General features: G+C 45.7%; 1 protein-coding gene across 3 annotated transcripts; it reads right to left on the reverse strand.

Moving 5' to 3' along the window:
- Nucleotides 1–409: 409 nt before the first annotated feature.
- Nucleotides 410–20,172, reverse strand: ldb3b (LIM domain binding 3b). 3 transcript variants are annotated; one of them, XM_023820447.2, is made up of 10 exons: nucleotides 20,039–20,172; nucleotides 19,600–19,770; nucleotides 11,059–11,210; nucleotides 7,191–7,266; nucleotides 5,531–5,553; nucleotides 4,612–4,812; nucleotides 3,479–3,511; nucleotides 1,648–1,814; nucleotides 1,356–1,392; nucleotides 410–897 (listed from the first exon to the last, which is right to left on the reverse strand). In XM_023820447.2, the coding sequence occupies exons 2-10, from the start codon at nucleotides 19,693–19,695 to the stop codon at nucleotides 801–803; spliced, it is 882 nt and encodes a 293-aa protein (XP_023676215.1). In that variant the 5' UTR covers nucleotides 19,696–19,770; nucleotides 20,039–20,172; the 3' UTR covers nucleotides 410–800. The 3 variants fall into 3 exon arrangements, with proteins under 3 accessions (XP_023676215.1, XP_023676214.1, XP_023676216.1); XM_023820446.2 differs by lacking the exon at nucleotides 20,039–20,172 and having other exon boundaries at nucleotides 19,600–20,011; XM_023820448.2 differs by lacking the exons at nucleotides 3,479–3,511; nucleotides 20,039–20,172 and having other exon boundaries at nucleotides 19,600–20,010.
- Nucleotides 20,173–23,724: the final 3,552 nt, after the last annotated feature.

Here is a 23,724-nt window from a genome sequence, read left to right on the forward strand (position 1 = left end):
GCTGTCATTTCTTGAATTTTCTTTATTATACTGCGGCTATATGATGGATGTGCAACGTAATCCGTAGCCCTGTAGGCTGCTAGTTACCTGCCACATTAACATACTTCTAAAAACACAAAAGGTACAGGAAATGGAATCATAATAATATGCGCACACTCAAAGTAAATTTAAATTGGACCAGCGTATGGATTTACATACATATTTATCTATTATTTGAAATTATGAAATTTATTAATATGAAATTATGAAACATACCAGCCTATGGAATTTGAGTCAGATAATTCACCTGGCACAAGAAATGAAGGGTGTTTTTTCAGAGTACAGTACCTCCCCGCACTCCAGTGCAAAAGTGAAACAAATTAATCACTTATCTGGAAAAAGTTACAGAAAACCAATCAGTACCAATCGGTTTGTTTAACGTGATGCTCCTTTTATTCACATTGAAGCAATGAGGGGATGTACAGTGGTCTTCAGAGTGTCACGCTGTCTTGTGTACAACAAATTACTCTGGAGCTTGCATAGGTAGAACAGGCAAAAAAATAATAAAGGAAACAAAGAGCGAGAACTACATCAGTATGGCAAAAATGACACCTGCAGAAGGATGACTACAAACATTTAACAGATGAACAGAAAGCACTCGGGAAGCCTTTAATCATTTTACTGTGCTATTCCACCCCTCTTCAGTCACTTTTCCATTTGTCAGAGACTCCTCTCTCCTCCACTCCTGCCCCTTCTCTTGCTCTCTGCCTTTCAGTTCATTGGCAAGGGTTCCACGACTCCGCGCCGCTCGCAGGCCACCGCTACTCCTGTACATTCAGGATTTGTGCAGAAAGGCCATGGTGCCAGTTTTTCAGTTTTGCAAATCGTGGGCCTTTAACTTCCGACTCAAACTTTTCCCTGTGGTGAGAGACAGGGGGTGGGGGTGGGGGGGGGGGGTGGTGTGGGAGAGATGTGAGACACGGAACTGAAGACACAACAGCAGCATGGATGTTGAGGGACTTGAACACGTGACCAGACAGCTGCAGGATATTGACCTTCACCTGGATGACTTAAGTAAAAATATTCCAGTTAGCATTCAAACAGCTGCATGAGAATGATCTCCATTAAAGTATCTAAGTTTCACCGTCTCCAAATGAGCGGGCAAGACCTACAGAACATCTCCTGGTGAAAGTATTGCTACCGTCCCACCAAAGCGAATGATGTTTGAAAGTTTTGCTTGTAATGTGTCGCTGTTGTGAGAGCTGGAGGTCTGTAGGACAGGAGAAGCCAGCTCTGTTTGTTTGAGGACAGTGTAAGCATCTGCCCATGCACACACCTTAGGGACACTAAGCATGTACTGCAGGTGTGTAACCTACCTCGATTTACGCAGAGCTTCCTCATCTGGGTCTTGCACTGAATGAGAGTCAATGAGAGAGAGAAAAAAACATCACTGTGGAAAAGCACCTCGGCCCTCCGACAGGCAAAGCGGGATTTTAAGGAAGTCGGGCAACAGGCTATGGTCTCGAGGACAAGAGAGTGACATTCACTGAAACGATACATCATCTATGAAGGATGATGAACAGTTTAGATAGATAGATTTTATAAAAACCCATGTGGAACTTGGCTGCTTTTCACAAACATTCTCCAGAAGATGATGGCGGGACTTACTGTACTCGGTGCCGGTGATGTGGGCCAGGATACGGAAGGACTTGGACTGCAGGTTAGCTGCGCGACGGGCCCATTCCGACAACTCGGACTCCTTCTCCTCATTCTTGATCACGGCCTGGTAGACGGGAGACGCGCTGTCTACAAGAGGGTCTTTGACTGGGAGTGCGCTGCAATCACAAAGACAGTGACATCATCTTAGTGGCCCCTGGCTTCACCCCCCCCCCCCCCCCCCGCCAGTGGCTAGTATTGGTGGCTTCCCTGATACTGGAAGGACACCTTCCCTGCCCTCACACCTGGAAGATGCAAGGGAACCAGTAATAACCCCCTTAGTAGGTAAGGCTAATGTCTATATCTGTGTGCTTATTCAGATTGGGGCACTGGGGTGAGGGGGGGGGGTTTGCAGGTACAGTAGCTTTTACACTCCTGTTACGTTCATGTTGGTCCCACAGCAGCACAGTGGTGTGCTGGTCCCCCGCACAGCCAGAGAGGGGGGGCTCTCTCTCTCTCTGCTTCAGCCATCGCATGTGCAATGCGTCAAAAAGGCCAAAAAGAAAAAAACACAAACACAACAACCAACAGAGTTGCCGCATGGAAGCAGTCTGAAGGCGCATAAGCCAGCTCAAACCGAAAGCTAAGCTGGGTTCTGTTCAAGCTTGCTGGGAAAGCAGCCGGGCTGCGCGGCTCGGTCCTGCTCGCCCTCCGTCCCGTAAATCGGCAGGCAGTTACTCAGCAGCTGTCCTCCAGTCAGCCGATTATGTCACTCGTGCGGCCATAGTTCAGCAGCGCCATTAGTCCTTTGGTATATTTATAATCCTCCTACTTCAAGGTGTTTCTGTCCAGCCTTCGGGAGACATATCATCAACATCTCGTGTACAAAACAATCATCTGGACGTCGCCGGAAGCTGTTTACATGGAGAAGAGTGGCTAAAATGCACGTGCAACTTACACACACAATTAAGTGCACTGTCCCTCCACCAGTTACTCCGCAATGACAGCATCCCTGCAACTGAGATCGGTCTCCCAATTTGTGGAGGGTGCCTGTATTCTCCTAGCATCCTCTGGCAGCCGAGAGGGTCCATTTGCAAAGCCCAGACAATTCCACCAGCAGGTTTGCCAGAAACCTGCAGGTTTGCACATTAATGTGTGAAACTGTGGGTAGGTGGATTGTGGATGGAATACGAATCGGCGGCTTGGTGCAAACAGACAGCTTTATACATGATATGCCTCCACTCCTAGGGATTAAAGAAACACCTTAGATGTACAAAAAGTTTTTTAAATTATGGATGCTCATAAAATGTCGACACCTTTATTTTGCTATCCGTATTCAAAATATTTACTTGGAAACTGTCTTTCAAGGATGAGTTGAAACGGTTGTTTGCGTGTTTGAGTGAGAGAAGCCCCATAACCACTCTGTGACATTATCACCATGTCGTAGGAACACAGCTCCAGTATTTGATCTATGATGGACCAGAGATGGAAATATTAACGATGACCCTCACAGCAATCATACAGGCACTGAGCATAGACTAGTTAGGAGTCAAGGTTCAAGACCTCAGCAGAGGAGGGAAATAGCATGAACAAAAAAACAAGAAAATGAGAGCTTTCAGAGAGCTGGCATGTGCTGAGACTATGAGCTGATGGACACAGACCTAACATATACCATTACACAGCACCAAGAGGAATTGGAAAGATCTCATTTTGAGCCGACATCAGTTTATGGTTGAATCTGAGTGGTGTAGGAAGCATCTCAAAGGAGCACAGGAGGAAGTACTGAGAGAGAGAGAGAGTCAAGGACTGGTACTGGCCTAAAGCAGGCTTACGGTCTACTTACGCCAAAGGAGAGGCGACAGCTGAGGAATCTCCACTGTCACGTGACCAACCAGGGCGGGGGCCATGACACGGATGGGGAGGGGGCAAGCAGCAGGGCAGGGTGAGATGGATGATACAATGAAGTTGGTTGGTGACGGTGTGAGAAAAGGGTGGGGGGAGGAGAAGGAAAAGTAGAGATATGAGCTTGAAACAGACAAGAATGCTGGGAGCTGTACTAACGATTTCTCACCTGTTTGGCCCGAGAATTTCACCCCCCAAACGGGGCGCTGCTGGTTCCAGCACGATCTTCTGATCGATGTTTATTGTATGTGTATCTACATGTATATATTCATACATGAATGCAAGCAGTCTGGCTGCACACTCATGTATGTTTCTACTAAATGACACTGAGGTGATATGGCTCATGGGTTTTGGAAATGCTAGTGGAAGGAGGTCAAGTAGCAACAGAGAATCTCGCCAGTACACAGTGGAGTAAACCTGAGGTTCCTTCTTCATTATCTCACATCACAACACGTGATTGCACAGGTCAGGTATGTGTAAGACCGCCATGGCGTGTTCCCAGCTCCCAACCCGCACGCCCCGCAGTGCCGCGACCAACTAGGGAGTGGTAATCCATGAGGAACATCCAGAGGGTCACAGATTCATGATAATGGGGACCAGTGATTGTAGGTGCTGGCCGTGAGGGGTCTCAGAGAAAAAGGTGCTGATTAGTTTGTCCCCAGTATTTGTCAAAGGTCCAAGCCACTGGTCACCTGCTATAAAGCTTGTCCTTCCTCAGCAGACACATTATACCCCCAGTTAGCTGGAATGTTCTCTCTTCCTGAAACACGACCTGTTTGCAGGGTACGCAGATTGGCCCTAGTCACGCATGTGAAGTCCGTCACGTCATTGAGCTCAACATGTTAAAACACTGAAATATTGACTGTAAAAATCAACCAAGGTAATCAACAGTATAAAAATCAAAGTGAAACAAAAACCGCAGCAGCACAAGGTCCGTGAGCTTTGTTCGACATGCAGAAGCCTGGCACACTATTAGCCTGCTGTAGGCCAGCGAGGTCATGCGAACCAAGGGGGGGGGGCGGGCGGACAGGGGGGCGGAGGCGTGTCAGTGGGGCAGGTCACGAGCCACCTCACCTCATTTCATTGCCTCGAGCTTGGGCTTGGCCGGCAATGGCATCCATGATGGCATCCTGGGAGTACATGCTGATCGGGGTGTTGTACTGGGCATGGATGATGGTGGCTTTGCCACCGGGACCCTTGACTTCAATGGGCTTGTGGGTGGACAGGGCGGAATCCTTCAACACGCTGGGGTTGAAGCTAGGGATGTACTCCGTGCTATTAGAGGGTGGGGTTTTGTAGGGGAGAGAGGACAGGAACTGTGTCTGTCGGCTGCAAGAGGACACTGTTGGTCTATTATATAGGCCATCGAGTTCCTCAAAAATATGAGTGAAATTAGCTCTTTGAGGGACAATAACAATCAATAGTTAATTCATATATCACTTATTAATTCCAATCATCTATTGATCCATCTTCCCAGCACTTATCCTGGACAGGGTCACGGGAATCATGAATTAATCATTTCAGTTAATGACAGCAGTCACTGCGGCATCCATTTACTACCGGGGAAGTTGGATGAATTGAGAAGAAATACAGAGAAATATTGCAAAGCCGGGACCTGTCTGCAGCACATTGACAATCTGGTGCTGACATGCCAACAATGTCAGATTTCGTTAGCAGCTGAACAAGCACAAAAGATGCAGGCCCTGTGTGGACTGTGCACTGAATTATAATCACATTAAAAAGACTACTGATTTAGTTCATCCTCATATATAATGTGTTATCCAAAGTGTATAGGAATATTCATTACCAAAAACCCAAAATATTAATTTAAGGCTTATTTCGGTTTGTAAAATGTGGGCAAAAGTGTCAAAACGGCAGGTTTGCTTCAGGAAAAAGAAACACGACAGGTAACAGACAAGCGTTATTAAATGGGACCCAAAATCTCGCACTGTGGGACAGCATGCTCAACCACAGGCACTCGGCTGGGACTAACTTGGCAGCAGTGTTGGCAATGACCTAGGAGAGAGAGAGAGAGGAGAGGAGAGGGAGAGAGAGGTGGTTAATACTAAAAATCTATCAGGAGGTACCATATGAATTCAGTTCATTTTTTCATATATGACACAATTCCCCAGTACAAATACAAGAAACAGATGAACAGATCAGAAGAGTCATTTTAGCTGACTGATTATGTGACCAAATCAAGCAGGCAATGAGCGTGGATGGATGGAATGGAGAAAGTTTACAGCCAAGGTGTTTAGGGGCAGCTAGAGTTCTTGGACGACGGGAACTCGATCCTCCACATTCCTTGGCCTTTTAGAGAAGCAGCAGAAGCAGGTGTTGCCGCGTTTACGTGAGGGGGAGTGTCTCTGCCCCCCAGCACCGAGAGCAGTCTGCTCTGCCCCACTGATTTAAGGCGACCTAACTTAAAATAAAGCAGCTTTACTCCATTGCGCCAAACATTAAGAACTAACTATAAAACTTCATAAGTAGCCACTCAATTCTCCCTGAATCCTGCCACCTTTTCATAAATGCAGTTAGTGTTAACCCGGAAAGTCTTTCTGCAGTGACAGCCAGGCCTGGTTGTCTTACTGACACTGGATCTGCCCAGTGTTCCCTGCAGGCAGGCTTAAAATGCTTATGTGGCAGCTACTGCTGGTAACACTCTTATCTTGGAGAAAGATGAGGGGTTTCCCCCCCACTGGAAAACTCCTAAATGATCGGGAGCAGGTCAGCGGGGATGTCAAGGCCTCTGACTTGGCGTTTCGGACGTTTCATCGGGACACGGATAGGTGGAGACTAAATGCAGCACAGGCTCAGCATGCTAAAGCTTCCATTGTGCAGATAGAGCCTCTCGATGTCTAGCCAGTATGCCAGTGATTGGGAATTATCTTTAGATATCCTCTGATGTGTCATCAGTTCTGAACACCACTAGAGGGAGCCAAAGTTATGTCCAGCTGCAGTCAGAGAGGTTGAGAATCACTGCCCTTAATGCAGCAAACACTTGAGGCCTTTGCAATTCAGCTCATCACACAAAAGAACTACTATTATAAAGAGTCTTACACTGGACTGGAAAAATAGTCAGACCCAGAGCTTAATCTGGAAAAAACTTCTTGTCCTGATTTTGTTCCATGTTTCCATGTCTCTCTTGGTCATCAGCACCGTGTTACAATGACGGCCATGAATCACAGTCACCCGTCATGCCATCCAGGGTGTCCCTGTGTGTCTGCTCTTCCTCAAACAGCCTCCAGACTTACTATTGGATAAGTTGTTATGGAAGATCCATTCAGTCCCTGTCAACCATGTGTTCACATCAAACACCTAAAGAGGTTTTGGCAAGTCTCAGCCTAGATGGGTCAGCTGATTCTTGGAGCCCGTGGCCTTGGTATCGATGGTCTCTGTTTTAGTAACATGGCCACAAAAACAGGGATTCCAGCCACATTGCTGATACTTAATAACCATGTGAGAAGCAATGTCAAAATCAACCCTACAGTACATTTTAATGGAACAGTGACAGTTATATGTTACTATTGTGGGCTCCATGCTGACCTGTTTTAACACACTGAAATAAACATTTCTGTTCTGTCATATTCTGTGATAGCTCTGTGTGTAGGACACTGAAGGTGCAGCTGGAGGCCAGCAGGGAGCGCTCTTACCTTCTGGTGGGGTATGACTGGCATGGGGGAATCCATTCTCGGGGTGGCAGTAGGAACTGGAGCAGGGCGTCTTGATCTGCAAAATGACAGGAAACACGTCCGTCACGGTCTTCCGTAGCACGGCTATGGAATCATGTCATATCTGTTAACCAGGTCAGGGAGACAGACAGCTGGTTAGCTAGTTTTACCGCAACTCTACTGGTTTTTATCTCTAAGAAGGCCAAACGGTCACCTTTCAATGGTGAATGAGTTCAGCTGTAATTTGAATAAGCTGGCTGTTTTAGAACTAAAAAAAAAAGGTCTAAAAGATCTTCTTCCACTTGACTAGACCAGACATGAAAGCACATAAGGTGTCTGGATGTGTTTTTCTGGCGTATTTCGTTTCAGCCGCTGTTTACATTGTGGCGTCGGAGAGACTAACTGGCGACATACGTAGACCTGTGTCAGCCAAACACTGCAGATGAGTTAAAAACAACACAATATTCCCTTTATTGACATAGGGATGCATTCCATTAACAGGCAGGTAAGAAAAGAAAAAAGCAAATTAAAACACTTTAATACACTGGTGAGATTCGGACGGCATCATCGAGGACGGGAAGCTGAGGGGAGATAAGTGGACGTGTTCATCAGTCTCTTCTTAGCTGGAAGGACTTTTTAATTAGGCTTCATTCAATACAATCACGGTAGTAACTGTGATGGCTGGACATGTGCCTGTAAAGCAAAGGCTTAAACAAAGACTTAAAAGCGAAGTCCTTAGGAAGTCTTTATTGTGACATCAGATCTTCAGGTTCTGCTCCAGGATGTAAGCAGATGCTGATGAAACTTTGCAGTAAGCAGGTTTTTTTATATATCCAAAGCTGATTACACATCTTACACTTCAACATTTTTTGATATTTCTCCTAATTAATTGAGGTACTCAGTACTGAAAAGGTAGACAGTTGCAGTTGTGCCTCTGTGATTATGGCAAGTAACTGATTAGCACAGCCATGAATGGGAAAGGAAGCTTCAGCGCTGCTTGGGGTCGTTTCAGGGCACAGCGCTGAGGTGCCGGGTCGGAAGGGCCCGGCAGTGCAGAAGACTTCAAAGGCAAAGAGAAACAGCAAAAAAACGAGAGAAAAACAGAAAAGGAATCATGGGATAGCCGCTTTCTGCTGACCCAGAAGGGAAGCATGAACATTGACTTCCCATAATCCCCTCCGGTATGAACGCGAGCAGGGAAGACAGTCCATTTACGGCTCCCTTCTTCCTGTTCTGTTAGGGAACATTTAACAGAATCTTTCCTGATGCTTAAAATGGCTGCCAAGGGGGAGAATTCAAGCATGATTTGTAGCTGCCGCTGGATTATGGGAGTTATTGGACACGTGTAAGGATCCCTTGGGACAGATTATAGGATGTAAAAAGTTTGGATTCAATCCCCATGTATGTATCCCCAGCTATCAAAATGTCAATAATATCTAGGTTTAAAGAATTGTCCTGAGTGGACTTTATCACACAAAAACAATTATCTTAAAGGCTGGGAAACAGGAAGCCAGGCAGCTTTGAACCATAAACAGCAAAGACCCTTAAATCACAGCAGCATAACAAAGAGCAATGAGCCAGTGTTTGGGGGGCTGTTCCCATAAACCTCAGTCTTTGGGGCGCTGTTCCCATAAACCCCATTGTTTGGGGGGCTGTTCCCATAAACCTCAGTCTTTGGGGGGCTGTTCCCATAAACCCCAGTGTTCGGGGGGCTGTTCCCATAAACCCCAGTGTTCGGGGGGCTGTTCCAATAAACCCAAGTCTTTGGGGGGGCTGGTCCCATAAACCCCATTGTTTGGGAGGCTGTTCCCATAAACCCCAGTGTTCAGGGGGCTGTTCCCATAAACCCCATTGTTTGGGGGGCTGTTCCCATAAACCTCAGTCTTTGGGGGGCTGTTCCCATAAACCCCATTGTTTGGGGGGCTGTTCCCATAAACCCCAGTCTTTGGGGGGGCTGTCCCCATAAACTCCATTGTTTGGGGGGCTGTTCCCATAAACCCCAGTGTTCGGGGGGCTGTTCCCATAAACCCCAGTGTTCGGGGGGCTGTTCCCATAAACCTCAGTCTTTGGGGGGATGTTCCCATAAACCCCAGTGTTCGGGGGGCTGTTCCCATAAACCCCAGTGTTCGGGGGGCTGTTCCCATAAACCCCAGTGTTTCGGCTGTGGGACTCCCAGAAGCCCACCAAACTTATCAGCCACACCAGCTGTAGGTGATTCGTTTTTCCAAATTGACCAACATCACTAGCAGTGTAAAAAAAAATACATTTATTTTTCATTATAGCCTAATGCAGGTGGAAGTTTTGCCATAAAATAAAACAAAGTTCCTGGCCATAAAGATGAGCAAATGAAGACAATATTGTGAGCTAGACAAGCTAGGACTTTCAGCAGCTGTGATTTTCTTGTGATTTATAACTCCTGCACTTGTTCCTGGTGATTACCTGGAAGCTCGGCCTAGCAGCATCCTTGATGACTGTATTCTTGCAATGTTCTATGTGACGTCATTTTTGGACAAAAATGTCTGTTAAATAAATGCTAATGTAACTATAAATAATGTAAAAGTCACAGAATCAGTGCTGGGCTGGTGAATGTCAAGCTGAATTAGAACTGGAGTCTCCTGGACAAAACAAAGGGCAAAAAGCATGGCATGAAGAACAACATGGGCTATTCGTAATCATTTTAAGGGAGTGACTGATTGAAGTGACATCGTCTTGAAATGATCAGTAACCCTGAACCCATCTGTAGGGCAACATCCTTCAGTTCAAACTGGAGTCTTAAATTCTGCATGAGTGCATGGCTGTAATGAGTTGTTTTCAGATCACATGTTTAAGAGGAATTGGGTTGAGTATGGAGCAGTAGTTCACTTGAAAAGCTGTCAGTCGGTGGCTCTGATGTGAGAGAGGAGGGTTATGAAGAGGATAAATGACCTGGGAGGCTCCTGCAGGCTCAGGCCAAGGACTGCACGAGATCTTTCCATCGAGAAGAAAATCCTTACTATAGACAGCTGGACAATTCACTTTCCCACCCTGATGTGCATATTTGCCATAGTTAAGTAGAATTCTGACAGCCGTGCTTAAGTAAGATGAGTTAGCCAATACAATTTCCCAGAGGGAATATATGATGTAAGACTTGATGTTAATCACTTTCCATTTGTTATAGAGATGTTCAAGGCAGCACCAACGCTTAGTGAGTGCACACTATGACGTGTCCATGGACTTCTTCATCTCTGTTTCTCTAGCTGCAATGGAACTGGTAACCATGCATTATCAAGCTCAGTATACATGGCTGCACTCATCAGTCGCAGATCTTTCATGGTTGACACAGAGATTTCTCTGAGGTATAATATCAGCAACTACTCCATTTCAAACACCTCTGGTCACATGGTCACAAGCCCTGTGATGCTGCTATAGTCTGACAGCTATAAGCACAGGCTGATGCTCACAGCTGTTCATTTTTCTCCACATTATCATGAACAAGCAGACAAGGCTTGGGTAACTGCAGGAAGAGGGAAGTTTTCTCGAAGCGTCTCTGATTATGATCTGCAGTATCTCGCCACTACAATGTGAGACCACGTACAAAAATGCAGCCACAAAATGCAAACTGGAAATGCAAGTGGGATATGAAGATGTGCGTGAAATGCTGGATCCAGATTAGAGATACATACACTCATCTCACAGCATCAGCGTCACGAAACAAATTCATTACATTTAGGTTACATTTTTTGGGGGGTGGCGGGCAAATTTTTAGTTTAAACAAATGTACGCTATTGTGACATAAAGCAGCAATATAAAGAGGTGATGGACCTTCATAGATCATTGCATGCTTAAGGCGCACATGTGTGGGTGTGGCTACCTCTGCATGGTGAGCGACAGGTTCTTGGTGGCACATTTGATCTTGTTCTGTGCCTCCAGATGGGTCAGGCCCTCAGTGCTCATGCCATCGATCGCCATGATGATGTCTCCCTGGGTCAGGTTACCCGATGCTGCCTTGCTCCCTGGTGTGATCTGTGGGCAGAGGATGGGCACGGAACCGTTATATGACTGTTTCACAACCACTACGCAACTGTGGTGCAGATGTTCTGCCCCATGGGGCTCCTTCAGGTCAACATCCCGAAATCCACTCACTCAGCAGATCCCAGTCTGACTCTTGCGCCCCCCCCCCCCAAACAAAACTCTCACTGCCCAGCGTGTTTGCCGTCAACCCAAGGCAAATGTGTCGAGATCTTCTGCAAAGCCCAAAACCACAGCCTGGAGCAGGTTTGTGTGACTCTCCAGCGGTCTGTCTGTGCCTCTCTGATCTTCAGCCCCAATATGCTTTTGGACAATGCTCCTGACCTGAAGCTGTGAGGTCTTCCATGACGTTCCTGCTCTGTCAAATCAGACAGCCAGGTGACCTGGAGATAATTTCCTACAACTGCTAATTAATATGGCTGCGGGTCCACACCTTTGAGGTTACTGATCAAACGCATGGAAACTGCAGTCCCACTGTACTGCAGGTCCCCCTAAAGCTTCAGCTCCTTGAAAATCATTACATCACCATTACCTGACGATCCTCCTGCAAACCCAATTGGATAATATAAAATATAGCAGCTGTTATGAAAAAAAGGCTTATTGGCCAGCTACTGAAATACCGTCCTGCGGATGAGATAGCTGGTGACCTCTTGGGGTGTTAAAAATAAAAGTCAGTGTCGACATGCGCCTGCAACGGCTTTGACCCTTGGGTGACCTCAGACCCTCCTCAAATCCACTAGCCCACCTGTTGCCGTTAGTCAAACTTTAGGCCTCCTCACGAAATCCTTCATACAGTATACCCAAACTAATGGTCCCTTTTCCTCCAAATAGATTGCCTTTATATTGTACCACAATTTCCAGTCTTCAGACATCCCATCTTGTTCTTCTGAGACACACGCACAGTTGAGAGCAAAGGGTCAGTCATTTTGATGGTGACCCTGGAGCAGTTTTTGGGGTTAAGTGGTTGGCTGAAGGATCCAGCAGTGATGCAGTTACACTTGTCAAGCACAGGATTCGAATAGCAATCTTATGATCATATTCATTGTATTTGGTGGGAGGAAACCAGAGATCCCAGATGAAACCCTCACAATAAAGGCTGAACATGAAACCTCCCCGCACACAGAAGAAAAGGGATTTGAACCCACAACCTTGGAGGTGTGAGACCACATTTATTAAGTAATGTCTTCTTAGGCGCTTAGTGTTTAAACACAGATACAATCTTTTTATGTTAGAAATGGGAAACTGCAATTGGTCTGGAGGAAAACGGCATCAGTGTGACTCACATACAACACAAATCCAATCTGGCAACCCTTTACGTAAATTTAATGCACATGCTGTAAAACTTCATCTTCAGTTTATGCATAAATATTCTCGCTTCCACCGGCGGCATTTCAAAGTCCAATAACTGAACCCATCTCAGATTGAATCAGGTTGAATAGCACAGTATACCCAACTATCATTAAAAAATATATTGTTGCACACTGCCTTAGTTCATTTATGTAGCTCTGTTTTTTTGAAGATGGAGTTTGAAGGTATAACAGTACAGCCCTTTGCAAGATCTGGCCTTTTGGTAGAACTCTGTGAATTATACAAGCTGAAGTTCTTCAGTCCTTGTTTTCAAAGGCAGGCACATATTACGGACTTAATGCCCCCAGGGTTTCTTAATTTCCAGTACATTTTCAATGACATATCCAGGAATAGGTGCAGGAGGTCAATAACTGTGGCTGCCTCATAGTCCCACTCCAAAGCCTCCCGTGACGAATGCTGACAGATTGTGTCTGGCAGCCATTAATAGGCCCAAACAAGGGACAGGACTGTTTAAGCTGGAGATCTGCGTTTGGGAGAAAGTCATCCAGCAAAATAAAGAGTCTGCATGTTGCTTCTGCTCTCTCTCCCTGGCGGATGGCTGTCTCGAGGGTCCCGCCACCTCCAACCAGAGCCAGCACTGCATCACCCCTGCTTCTCCCTCAAATGGCGATCACAGACCCTTTGTAAACCCTCCATAATTCCTAAATCAGTCATGCCCACCCAGGAAGTTTCACCTGCGCCCGAATCTCCCATGCCCCTTCTCCCTTGCCCACCACATCAAACTTAAATTCCTTCTATCACCAGACACACATACTTGTTATTTTTCCCAAAGTAAACAGACACAATTCCTCTTAACTTCAATTTTCTTGTTATTCTGTTTGGCTGATCTTAACAGGAGATGTTTCTTTGGCGAAAGCTTGTTATTTCTTTAAAAGAAGCAACTGAAATTAATGTCAAACAACCAGAGCGCTCACTGAGCTTCTAAGCAAGTCTGCTCAAACTGGGGACACCTAGAGGACAGGAGGCCCAATCTAGTTCTCAGGATTCAGACATTCTTCCATTTCCTGTTAATGATTTTCTTCACTCACGTACTTTGGAAGCTGCATGCAGTGTGGACTCTGGATCCAGGCTACATTCCTCCTTGGGGGGTCAGTGTGTAGCTCAGTGGGTTAGACTGCTATGCTTATGTTTGGAAGGTTATGGGTTCAGATCCCAACGTCAGCAGAGTGATAAGCAAAGCCTTTATCCCCACAACTGGCCACCCCTGTTCTCTCAATTGTGTGTTACTTTGAAAAAAAAATCTGCTATAAATAATAATAAATAAAACGTAGACTGAGCATGTAATGACACAGCCAATCATCAGCCCAGGGCAGCCAGCCAATCATCCGTCCCAGGGCAGCCAGCCAATCATCCGTCCCAGGGCAGCCCCTAAGCAGATTTTAGGATGTTTATCCATCTATGAGACAGCACCCAAGTATTTTTTTATCATTTTCATGATTTTCTGTCCTCTGTGAAGGTTTTTTTTTTTCTTTGAAATTGCTGCATAATGAAAAAATTTGCAGTAACAAATGCCTTGGGGTTTATAGAGCAATGCTGGGACTAAAGCCACCTGCATACTGAGAAAGTAATACAAAAATAAACCGTTAATGTCCGTTTGAAGTGCTACAGGTACGGCTTGTGGCCAACAGCCCAGTGGGAGCTGGAATGGAATCAAAGGTGACCTGCAAACAGGGAGGGGTATCATAATAAATACGCATCTTCAGGGTACAACTGCTGAAATCTCAGCATTCATTACATTTACTGTCATACAGATATTTCAGTGGCTTGAACTACCAAAAATACAGCCCCTAGTTTGCCCATTTGTTTATTTTTTAAGGACTTTCCAGAATCAGAATCGTTAGTTTGTTTAGTTTTTTCCGCATATAAAATAAACACCTAAGCTGGAACAGTGAAAATTATATTAGTGCCCCGAGATGTATTTCCTGTAAAGCTTATGTCTAGAGTAATGGATGAACACTGAGTCAGCCTCTACTTCCTATCACACTGATGCCTCGTTTCCACTTATTATTAAATCTAGCCAGCAAATTGATCGTTTTCCACAGAATACATAAAGAAATTATGTAACGTTCTTTCGCCAATAAGCTGGCAAGTTGTTCACTGCCAGCAATGGTAATATTAGACAAAAATATACCAGTTATAGATTCAATTTTCTGGGTATGTGGAAGGTTTGGACGCAATATCTCGTCCCGCTTTCACTGACATTAGAGTTTCAAATTCTGAGACCAGCTTTTCTGTGGTGCCATACTAGAACCATTTTTTTTTTGGCCCAGGAACAGTGTTTTTGCTGTGGAAACACAAGGAACTAGTTCTGGGTTGGGGAAAAAGTCCGGCACCGGCTCTGGCACCTCGTTGGTGAAAACGAGGCTTGAGTGGCTCATTGCCCCGAGGTTGGAGGAGATGGGGTCTTTTTGTGGAGGTCCAGGAAGTCCATCAATTTTCTTGCGGTTGAGTGTAAGCTCTAATTGGAGAGGAGAGTTTGGGAAGTCTTCTGACCAGTTAGCGACTCACTGAGTCATCCAGAATCCGTCCGGGGTTCACTGAAGGTGGTATAATCCACCTCTGAATCTTCGGTTAGTGCCGCTGAAATTTGTCTCGTTGGGAAGCTGAGATGGGTGTTGAAGAATATGAAACGCCAAACGCGGATTGAGACTGTAAGCAGTGGGTAAAACAATAAAATAACTTTTGAATAAAAGTGCACTGAATGAGATAATGATGTTCATGGGGTCGAGAAAGACCTATGAGAGGATGGATCATCCAGAACTCTTCTGAGATCGGGCCAAGTCGTGGGGGGTGAGGGTAGCTGGAACCCATCCCAAGCAGAGCAAGGCAAAGGTACATTGGCCTCCCTCCAGTGCCCATAGAGCTAATGGCTTGTTTATGGTGTTATCGTCATAACCATCAGTAGCATAGAAATGAGTGATGCACCTGTGGATAACCACTTTAGGACAGAACAGATGGTCGGACCGGATGCCTGCTTGGACCCACTACCACCAAATCTGTAGAGATTAACCTCCAGTTAACACTGCAACTGGTGTTCATTCAAGATAAAACTCACTAACACCGAAAGCCTAACAGGGAGATTAAGCTGGCCATGCTCTAATTGCCCAATTAAATGAATGGCTTAAGACTGCCCCCCCCCCCCCCTTGGGTAATTTCAAATTCAGCCTTAGATCCCCATCTTAAGCCTTCAGTGCCTTGTAATCAAAACCTTCATCTGCAGAAGGCAAACATTGATGCCTTTGTTCCTCAGCTTTGTCAGTGGTAGTTAACCTTCTGCTGTGATATGTGGACACCCCCAGCTTGTATCGTTATTTACTGGAGCAGAAAACCTGCTGATGATTTCTGCCTGGTTTAAAGTCAGATATTCTCTGTTATACTTTGTACGGATGATGGGAGTTTGGCTATCGGCTGATCTAGTGGAGACTGGGGGACCAAAATATGTTAACGGTTAACAAACCATTTTGGGACACTGTCTAGGTCAGGGGTGGCCAATCTTATCCGCAAAGGCCCGGTGTATATGCGGGTTTTCACTGCAACTCCCTAATTAGAGGACTGATTGGCTGAAGAGTCCTCACACCTGGGTTTAAACAGCTGACCTACAGGTTATCCCAAAAACCTGCATACACACCGGCCCTTTGCGGGTAAGATTGGCCACCCCTGTTCTAGGTACACCTGTCATTTGAGTGAGTTTTTCAGTAAATACGCATATTTGATCATTATAATTATAACTGCACATGGGAAAAGAAAGTGTTTAAAGGGGAATTTCCTATACAGCATAATAAAAGTTTAGCTTTAGCTTGGGTGGAACTTTGACACCAAACTGCAGCTGCTGATTGGCTCAAAATGGCCGCCTCCCGTGGCTGCACTGTCCTTCAGCAGCCAGCTAAAAACAGCTCACTGCGCACCTGGCGGCTGCTAACATGCAGCCGGCTTGGGGACACCGGGCTCAAATGCCAAAGCCTGCAGGAACGGGGCTAATATTAGCCATATATGTTAGCAGTCCATTCATTAAAAACCCCTTTTTTTAGAGGCGAGAGCAAGTCTAACATTAGCAACGTATACTAGCAGCTAATCCGCTGGACCTGTGATATTTTCTTGGAAAGAATATAACTCAAAATAGTGATGCAGACTGGCTCATGCAGACCAATTTTATAGCTAAAAGACCAGCGCTAATGTTAGCGACACTGGCTAATAACTAATTAAAAAGAATAACTGAAAAGCAACTCATTGTTTGTAAGGGGAAGCTGGGACAGAGGCTATTACACTATAGTATTTTATCTTAACTTTAATGACCCATGAAGCAGGTGGTGGATATAACCAGCTTAGTTTGGCGGAAAAATAAAAACAAGCGCTATATGCTATGCATCCTCCGCATACCTAAAGCTAATATTGCAGGGCTCACTGGCCATCTTTACGATCTGGACGTGCAACCGAGCCGCACTGTGAAAACGAGGCTGGACTCCTGGGCCAGTGTGACAGCGCCCAGACCTTCTGACGCTTATGTCAGCTTGTATGGAGCCTGGGCCCAACCCGCGATACCACCACTGGCCACTGGGGCTCAGTAGTTGGCCTCAATAAGGAGAAGCGTCGCTAAAGTCAACCACGGTTCCCTGCTGCCAAAAAGCTCCAAGTAACAGTATCAAGACCATGGTGCTGGTCTTTTTATTACATAAACTACACAAATCATTCAGCAGGTGGCGTATTGGTCAGGGTACTAGACTTGATAAAATAATCTTAGGTGAAGGGCTCAGTAGAGAGCAGGGGCAGTGAAATAACGGTGTTAGGTGTTGAGAGACATTTCTAATGTGCCTTTGATGTCTTTAGCAGGCAGGTGTTCAGGTATATAAATGGGTCTCTACTTCTGCCAGGCCGAGGAGTAGTAATACTATGTTCCAACATCTGATCAGGAGATTCTATGTCCTTTTCTGGTTGAGCCATGGGGTAAATGCATCAGCCCCACCCCCAGTGGACGTCAAAACCACCAGGCTGGGGGTGGGGGCCACCATATCCGGCAAGCTAATGCCATCATCGGTGGTCCACTACCTCGTTGGGATACGGCGGTGACGTCATACGGCGAACATCCACATGACCGGCCCAGGATCGCCTTTCATCTCACCATAAACACCAGAACACGACCCCTAGTTATTTTCTCTTGGCTCCATTTTCATCTGGATGCCAGCACATGATGAGGTAATCCGTGATAAAGTAAACATGAAATGGGTCACCTGCAAAGGTCCTACCCCAGCATAGCAGGAATACATTTGATGTTCATGCCCGTGCTGTTTTCTGGGATGCCACATTTCTGGGCCTGCTAAAACAGTCATAACCTACTTGTTCTTTTTAAAAAATTAAACCCAAATCACTTCTGGTATCTATGGAAACTGGCAGTCGTGTACAGGAACTGCTCTGGGTTAACAAGGGCTGAACTTTCCTGCTTGGACAATCAGTGGTGTATTATTCCCAAAGTCAGAAACAATAAAACATAAATGTTAATATTTTTTGAGCCGCTACTAATTTTTGTATTTGATTTCTAATTCATATTTTAATTAACTCTATTGTCCCGTGCCTATTTTTTCCTGTGTGGCTGCAATGAATCAGCTTAATATTTAAAAATGATTGAGTGAGGTTTGGAAGGATCTGTTAGACACAGTTAATGTGTCTGTTCTCTCAGGAGTCCTGCAGGGGGCTCTGTTCAAACTATGAAAAATACCATTAAATACTTAATATCAACTTTATGTACTTAATCCTCCATATAATACATCTTCGTATCAGTTGAAGGGAATTTTCTTGCAATAATCTGTTTGCAAATTGGCTTTTATATTATTGTTTCAGCCTCTGAATCCAGCAGGTGATGATTCTTTGTGTGATGATTCCGCCACACGCATAAATTGCAGACGTTCTCACTATGTCTGCTGCTGCTTGCTAGGGCCTATTTGCAGGAAGATGCAATGGTGAACACCAAGACACTTCTTTTCAGCAGCGACTATCGGCATTAAGCTCTGTCCTGTCCTGTCCATGTTGCTATACGCTTATCCAATTTATCCCTGTAAATTTCAGTAATTGACCTTTAAATTGTAACTCTAGTGCACAAATCACATGAAGCCATCCAGCCACTAACCACACCCACACATGAGGTATCTGAGCTTTTAACACGTTGAAAGGACTAGGCCCTTAATTAAATGTCACTCATAGTGCTACCATCATCTTACATAACCGTGCTCTTATTGGCCTAACTCTAACTCTAACAGGTTCCCTCATTTGGACCGTACCACTATGTCTTAGTGGTAGGTGCCACTTCATTTAGTTTGGACTGTACCACAATCTCATATCTTATTTAGTTTCACTTTGGGAGTTATACAAAACATTGGCTTGAAAAAGTGTGTTAAGTCTTTTTAGCCCTAGCTGTCATTCAGTCAGAAGTGTTGCAGAGGAGATACATTTTATGAAATCATTTCATGAAGTCTGATCATCGCCCGAGAAATGAGTCTTTTCAGGCATTGCAACCATTGATCAATAATTTACCGATCTGGCCTGATTTGATTGGTGCAACATCACTGATCTGTCGTCTGAATATTTTCAAGTTGGCACTCAAGTTAAAAATGGCCACTGTGAAAAATATATCTGTTTTGTTGCTACTTTCTTTAATGTTTCAGATCTGCTTGTTTAGGTATTTCCACACCTTTTGAGAACTATGTGATTCAATTAAATGAATTGGATAAGCTTTTTAATCAAAGCATTAACAGCGACTCACATAAACCCAGCCATCTCTCCTTAGGCTTCAGGCTAATTTCTGCTTTTTTTGTGGAAAGGGTCCAGGTAATTAAAATCAGGCAGCTATGCACTTCCAACAAACCCACAGTCCTGCTGCACAGTCACACAGGCTTAGGGTGCTCGTATTTTTTAAATCACTGGAGCAGGTCTTGACCAAATGGCCACTATTATCGCAGTATTTCACGCAGCGGCAACCCGACGACCCACCGAGGGGCAGGTGTGCGGATGTGTTTGGGGCTCTTACCCGGGAGATGGTGAGGGGCATGTTGAAGTCCTTGCCCCCCTGCAGGCGGAAGCCCCACGGGGCTGGTCCGGGGAGGGTCACGCTGTAATTGCTCATGTTCTTTCAAAAAAAAAAAAAAAAAACCTTGACTCTTCGTAGGTTCGGCTCCCTGATCCAGGTTTCTTTCCGACCCTGATGAGGGGGGGGAAAGAGACAGGGGAATGGAGGAGTCACAGGAAGACGAGACAGGGTACCATGGGACACACAGTGAGAGGTACAAGGCGAGAGGGTAAACGCCAGCAACCTCGAAAATGCAGATTAGCTGAGGTTACAGACCAAAAATAAAAGAAAACAATGCCCTGACCCCTCGTGAGCCCGTCCCCGAATCCTCTACATAATCACGCGAAATCAGACAGGTAAGACAGAAATGCATTAAAAGCCAAAAGAAGAGAGATCTTGCCTGATCGCCGGGCTGGAGGGACAGTCTAAGAATAGCCCTCCTGTTCAGAAAGCGATAGCGCTGGAGACCTGGTGCTCCTTATATGGCCTGTAAGGGGATATCCAGTATGCCAAGCCTCCATGATTCACATAGCTAATATAGCCTCTTCTTAGGCTAACAGATTTTTCTATTCTAACTCCCCGAGGTACCAGCGAACCCCTCTTCACACAGAGCCCAGGCAGGTCTGAGAAAACGACCGGGGGGGGGTCACCCAGGTGGTCCCCCCCAGGACCAGGTGAAGCTCGTTTGGTGCCCTAGGTGAGTTTCACCACCAGTGCCCTGCAGGTCAATGCTCATCATGGGCTGACCAGTTCGGAGTTGGGCCAAACATCACATAGCCGTCCTGTGCCAGCAGCACAAAGAGCACAGGTTCTCCTTGGAACGCAAGCAAGCTGAGGCCCCTCAGAATGTGGGACCCTGGGTTCCTCACCTGAGAGCGCCCTAGTGGTACCTTTCATTAATTACTGTTTCTGGACGTCTGTGTCGGTGGAAGCAGCGTAAATGGTGAGTGTCACGGGAAAATTGATTCACTCGAGGTGGAATGCCCCCCCCCCCCCCCCATTCAGGGGCAGGAGCACCAGCGCGTCACCTGAGGATCACATTACACTATTGTTAGTCACATAACAATCCCGGCGATCAGGTGACACCACATGCATTTACACAGCAGTAACCTAATGGTCACGTTACATTATCTGATGTTACGTTACGTCAGTTTGAATTATGTAACAATCACCCGTGTTCACACAGGAATGAACAGAGTAGGCTTAGTTACTCTGAATGTGTCTGATGAAACGTCTTACACAGAGTCAGGAGTGAACAGATGTGACTAAATAAATCAAGTGTGAAACTGTGACACTGTAACTGTTTTTAATGATTCCAAAGTAATAGTCTACATACCGTGAATGAAATAACATTTATGGGTAACAGAGGGGTGTAACTCTTAGCTCTTTCAGCCTCGAAAAGCCTCCTGAAAGTGCTGTACCGACCACTCCTGTGCATAGCTGTGCCCGGCCCGGCCCGGCACTCCACTTGGATCAGGATATTCTTTCCCTTACATTTACGGTTATGTTGGTCTCACACTGCAAGACTGAAGGGCATCAAGTTCATCTACAAGCAGAACTGAGCGGGTTATACTGAGCAGACCGAAATAAAAATACACATTAAATACTACAGTATGTGATGGATCAGAACGCTTTGCGTTCCCCCCCCCCCCAAAGACAGACAAGACCCACAGCCTTGGATAGTCATTCTCTGTTTTGGATCTTGGCTTGGTAGGACTGTGAGTATCCATTAAAGAATGAAACAAAACTATACGATCATGTAATCATGTGACCCTCTGTCACCAAATCCCAGGGTGACAGCGGGGGGGCAGCTCAGAAATAAACACACGAGAGATATTTTGATCACAGAGGATCTGGCATGGCCTCATGACGACACCACCCTCTGCACCCCCAAGAGGCCTTCCTGGGGCTGGGGCTCTTCTCCAGGAGCGGGGGACCCCAATGCCGCATCATGCCACCCCCCAGAGCAGGTTTGCCCAGGTGTGCCGCCCGACTGTACTTACTGGTGTAAATGTCTGGATTTTCTTTCATGAAAATTGTTTATCGGTTTTCTTACAGTGGCCCTGTACAATGTCGTCATCATCATCTTCATCATCATCATCATCGTTCTTTTCCCACTGCTTTTCCTAGTGTTGCTTGTGGCTGCTTACCATGTGACATACCAGGTAAATTTATAAAATCTTAATTCGGGCTTCATTCTCCATTGTAGTTTAGATATTACAAGACTTCTCAACACCAATGGCTGATTATCAATGCGGGTGAGAACATTTGAAACCTTCTGGAACACTCTATGGAAATTCACTCCAGCACTCATCATTGTGCGTATGTCAACTAAACTCAAAGCACTTGCCGAACATTCGATAATGAGATTCATTCTGAGATTCTGAGCTGCCATCTTGCCCTCCCCCATCAAATGGTACGTTCCAGCCACACTCCAGTGGCTGAGGTCATAAATACATGGAAATGGGGAGGCATCAAAAATAAAAATGCCAGCACATGCAGCAGGCAAGCTGCCTCCATGCACCCAACACTCAAGTGGAAAATATGCGGGGGGTATCTATTGTGTCCCACCCACCCCCACCTCAAAAGAGATAAACTGGGATGAGAGGTGACACCACTTATAGACAATCGGCAGGACGATGGGCACATCACAGCAGATACAAGATGCATTGATACAGAAACACACAGAAAAGGAGGCAGACTTTCAGGAGCTGTTAGCCTGCTCATTCATCATCATTTGTGGTGTGCATAGCCAATTTAAAGCATTCACATTTACATTTAGCAGATACTAAGTCCAAAGTGACGTACAGGCGAGACAGATAGCAAGCATACAGCTGTCGGCTGGGTATAAATGCGGCTAGCCTGAGCTTCCAGTGAATGACCAGTAACAAGTGCTAGTTAGTACTGGAGCAGGAGCTAAAGACCAGGCAGCTAAACTGTACTTACTCCGACACCACACAGAGAGGACAAATACCTGATTTAGCATTAGCACATCTCAAGACCTCAGCCCACACAGAGAGGACAAATACCTGATTTAGCATTTGCACATCTCAAGACCTCAGCCCACACAGAGAGGACAAATACCTGATTTAGCATTTGCACATCTCAAGACCTCAGCCCACACAGAGAGGACAAATACCTGATTTAGCATTTGCACATCTCAAGACCTCAGCCCACACAGAGACGACAAATACCTGATTTAGCATTTGCACATCTCAAGACCTCAGCCCACACAGAGAGGACAAATACCTGATTTAGCATTTGCACATCTCAAGACCTCAGCCCACACAGAGAGGACAAATACCTGATTTAGCATTTGCACATCTCAAGACCTCAGCCCACACAGAGAGGACAAATACCTGATTTAGCATTTGCACATCTCAAGACCTCAGCCCACACAGAGACGACAAATACCTGATTTGGCGTTTGCACATCTCAAGACCTCAGCCCACACAGAGAGGACAAATACCTGATTTGGTGTTTGCACATTTCAGGGCCTCAGCCCACACAGATAGGACAAATACCCAATTCAGCATTTGCACATCTCAGGGCCTCAGCCCGCACAGATAGGACAAATACCCAATTCAGCATTTGTACATCCCTGGAGCTGGGAGTGCAGCTATGTTTAATGGAAACAGGCAGGTTGTTGGACAGTTGTTACTGCAGTCACAGCCTTTTTTTTACAGAACTGCCTTTGGGTATAGAGTTTGTGCAGTGAGAGTCAGACATGGCGGGGACCTCGTTTAACAGGGTAACACATCGGTGCCCTCACAGAGCTGAATCAAAATGATACAGGATAGGGAGAGACAGAGACAGATGGAAGGTTCCGGAGAGATGGCTTGCTGGGAATAGGTGGAGATTTTACAGCAGTGCTGACCTTATTATAATATACAGCAAGCAAGACCTTTCAGTTTCATTTCAGAAATAGCCCCACGTTTGCCCGCGGGTATGTATAGCAGCTTTCTGCTGTATTGAAATGAACTTTGACCTCTGTCCACTTCCCCTCTGACCTGCACACTGCCATCGCCTTTTTCCCTTAAGGCTCCTAAGTAGGGAGCATTAGCAAGAAAAATAAACAGTGTCACT

The sequence above is a fragment of the Paramormyrops kingsleyae genome, chromosome 20 (assembly GCF_048594095.1).
Source record: "Paramormyrops kingsleyae isolate MSU_618 chromosome 20, PKINGS_0.4, whole genome shotgun sequence".
Classification (NCBI taxonomy): Eukaryota; Metazoa; Chordata; class Actinopteri; order Osteoglossiformes; family Mormyridae; genus Paramormyrops; species Paramormyrops kingsleyae.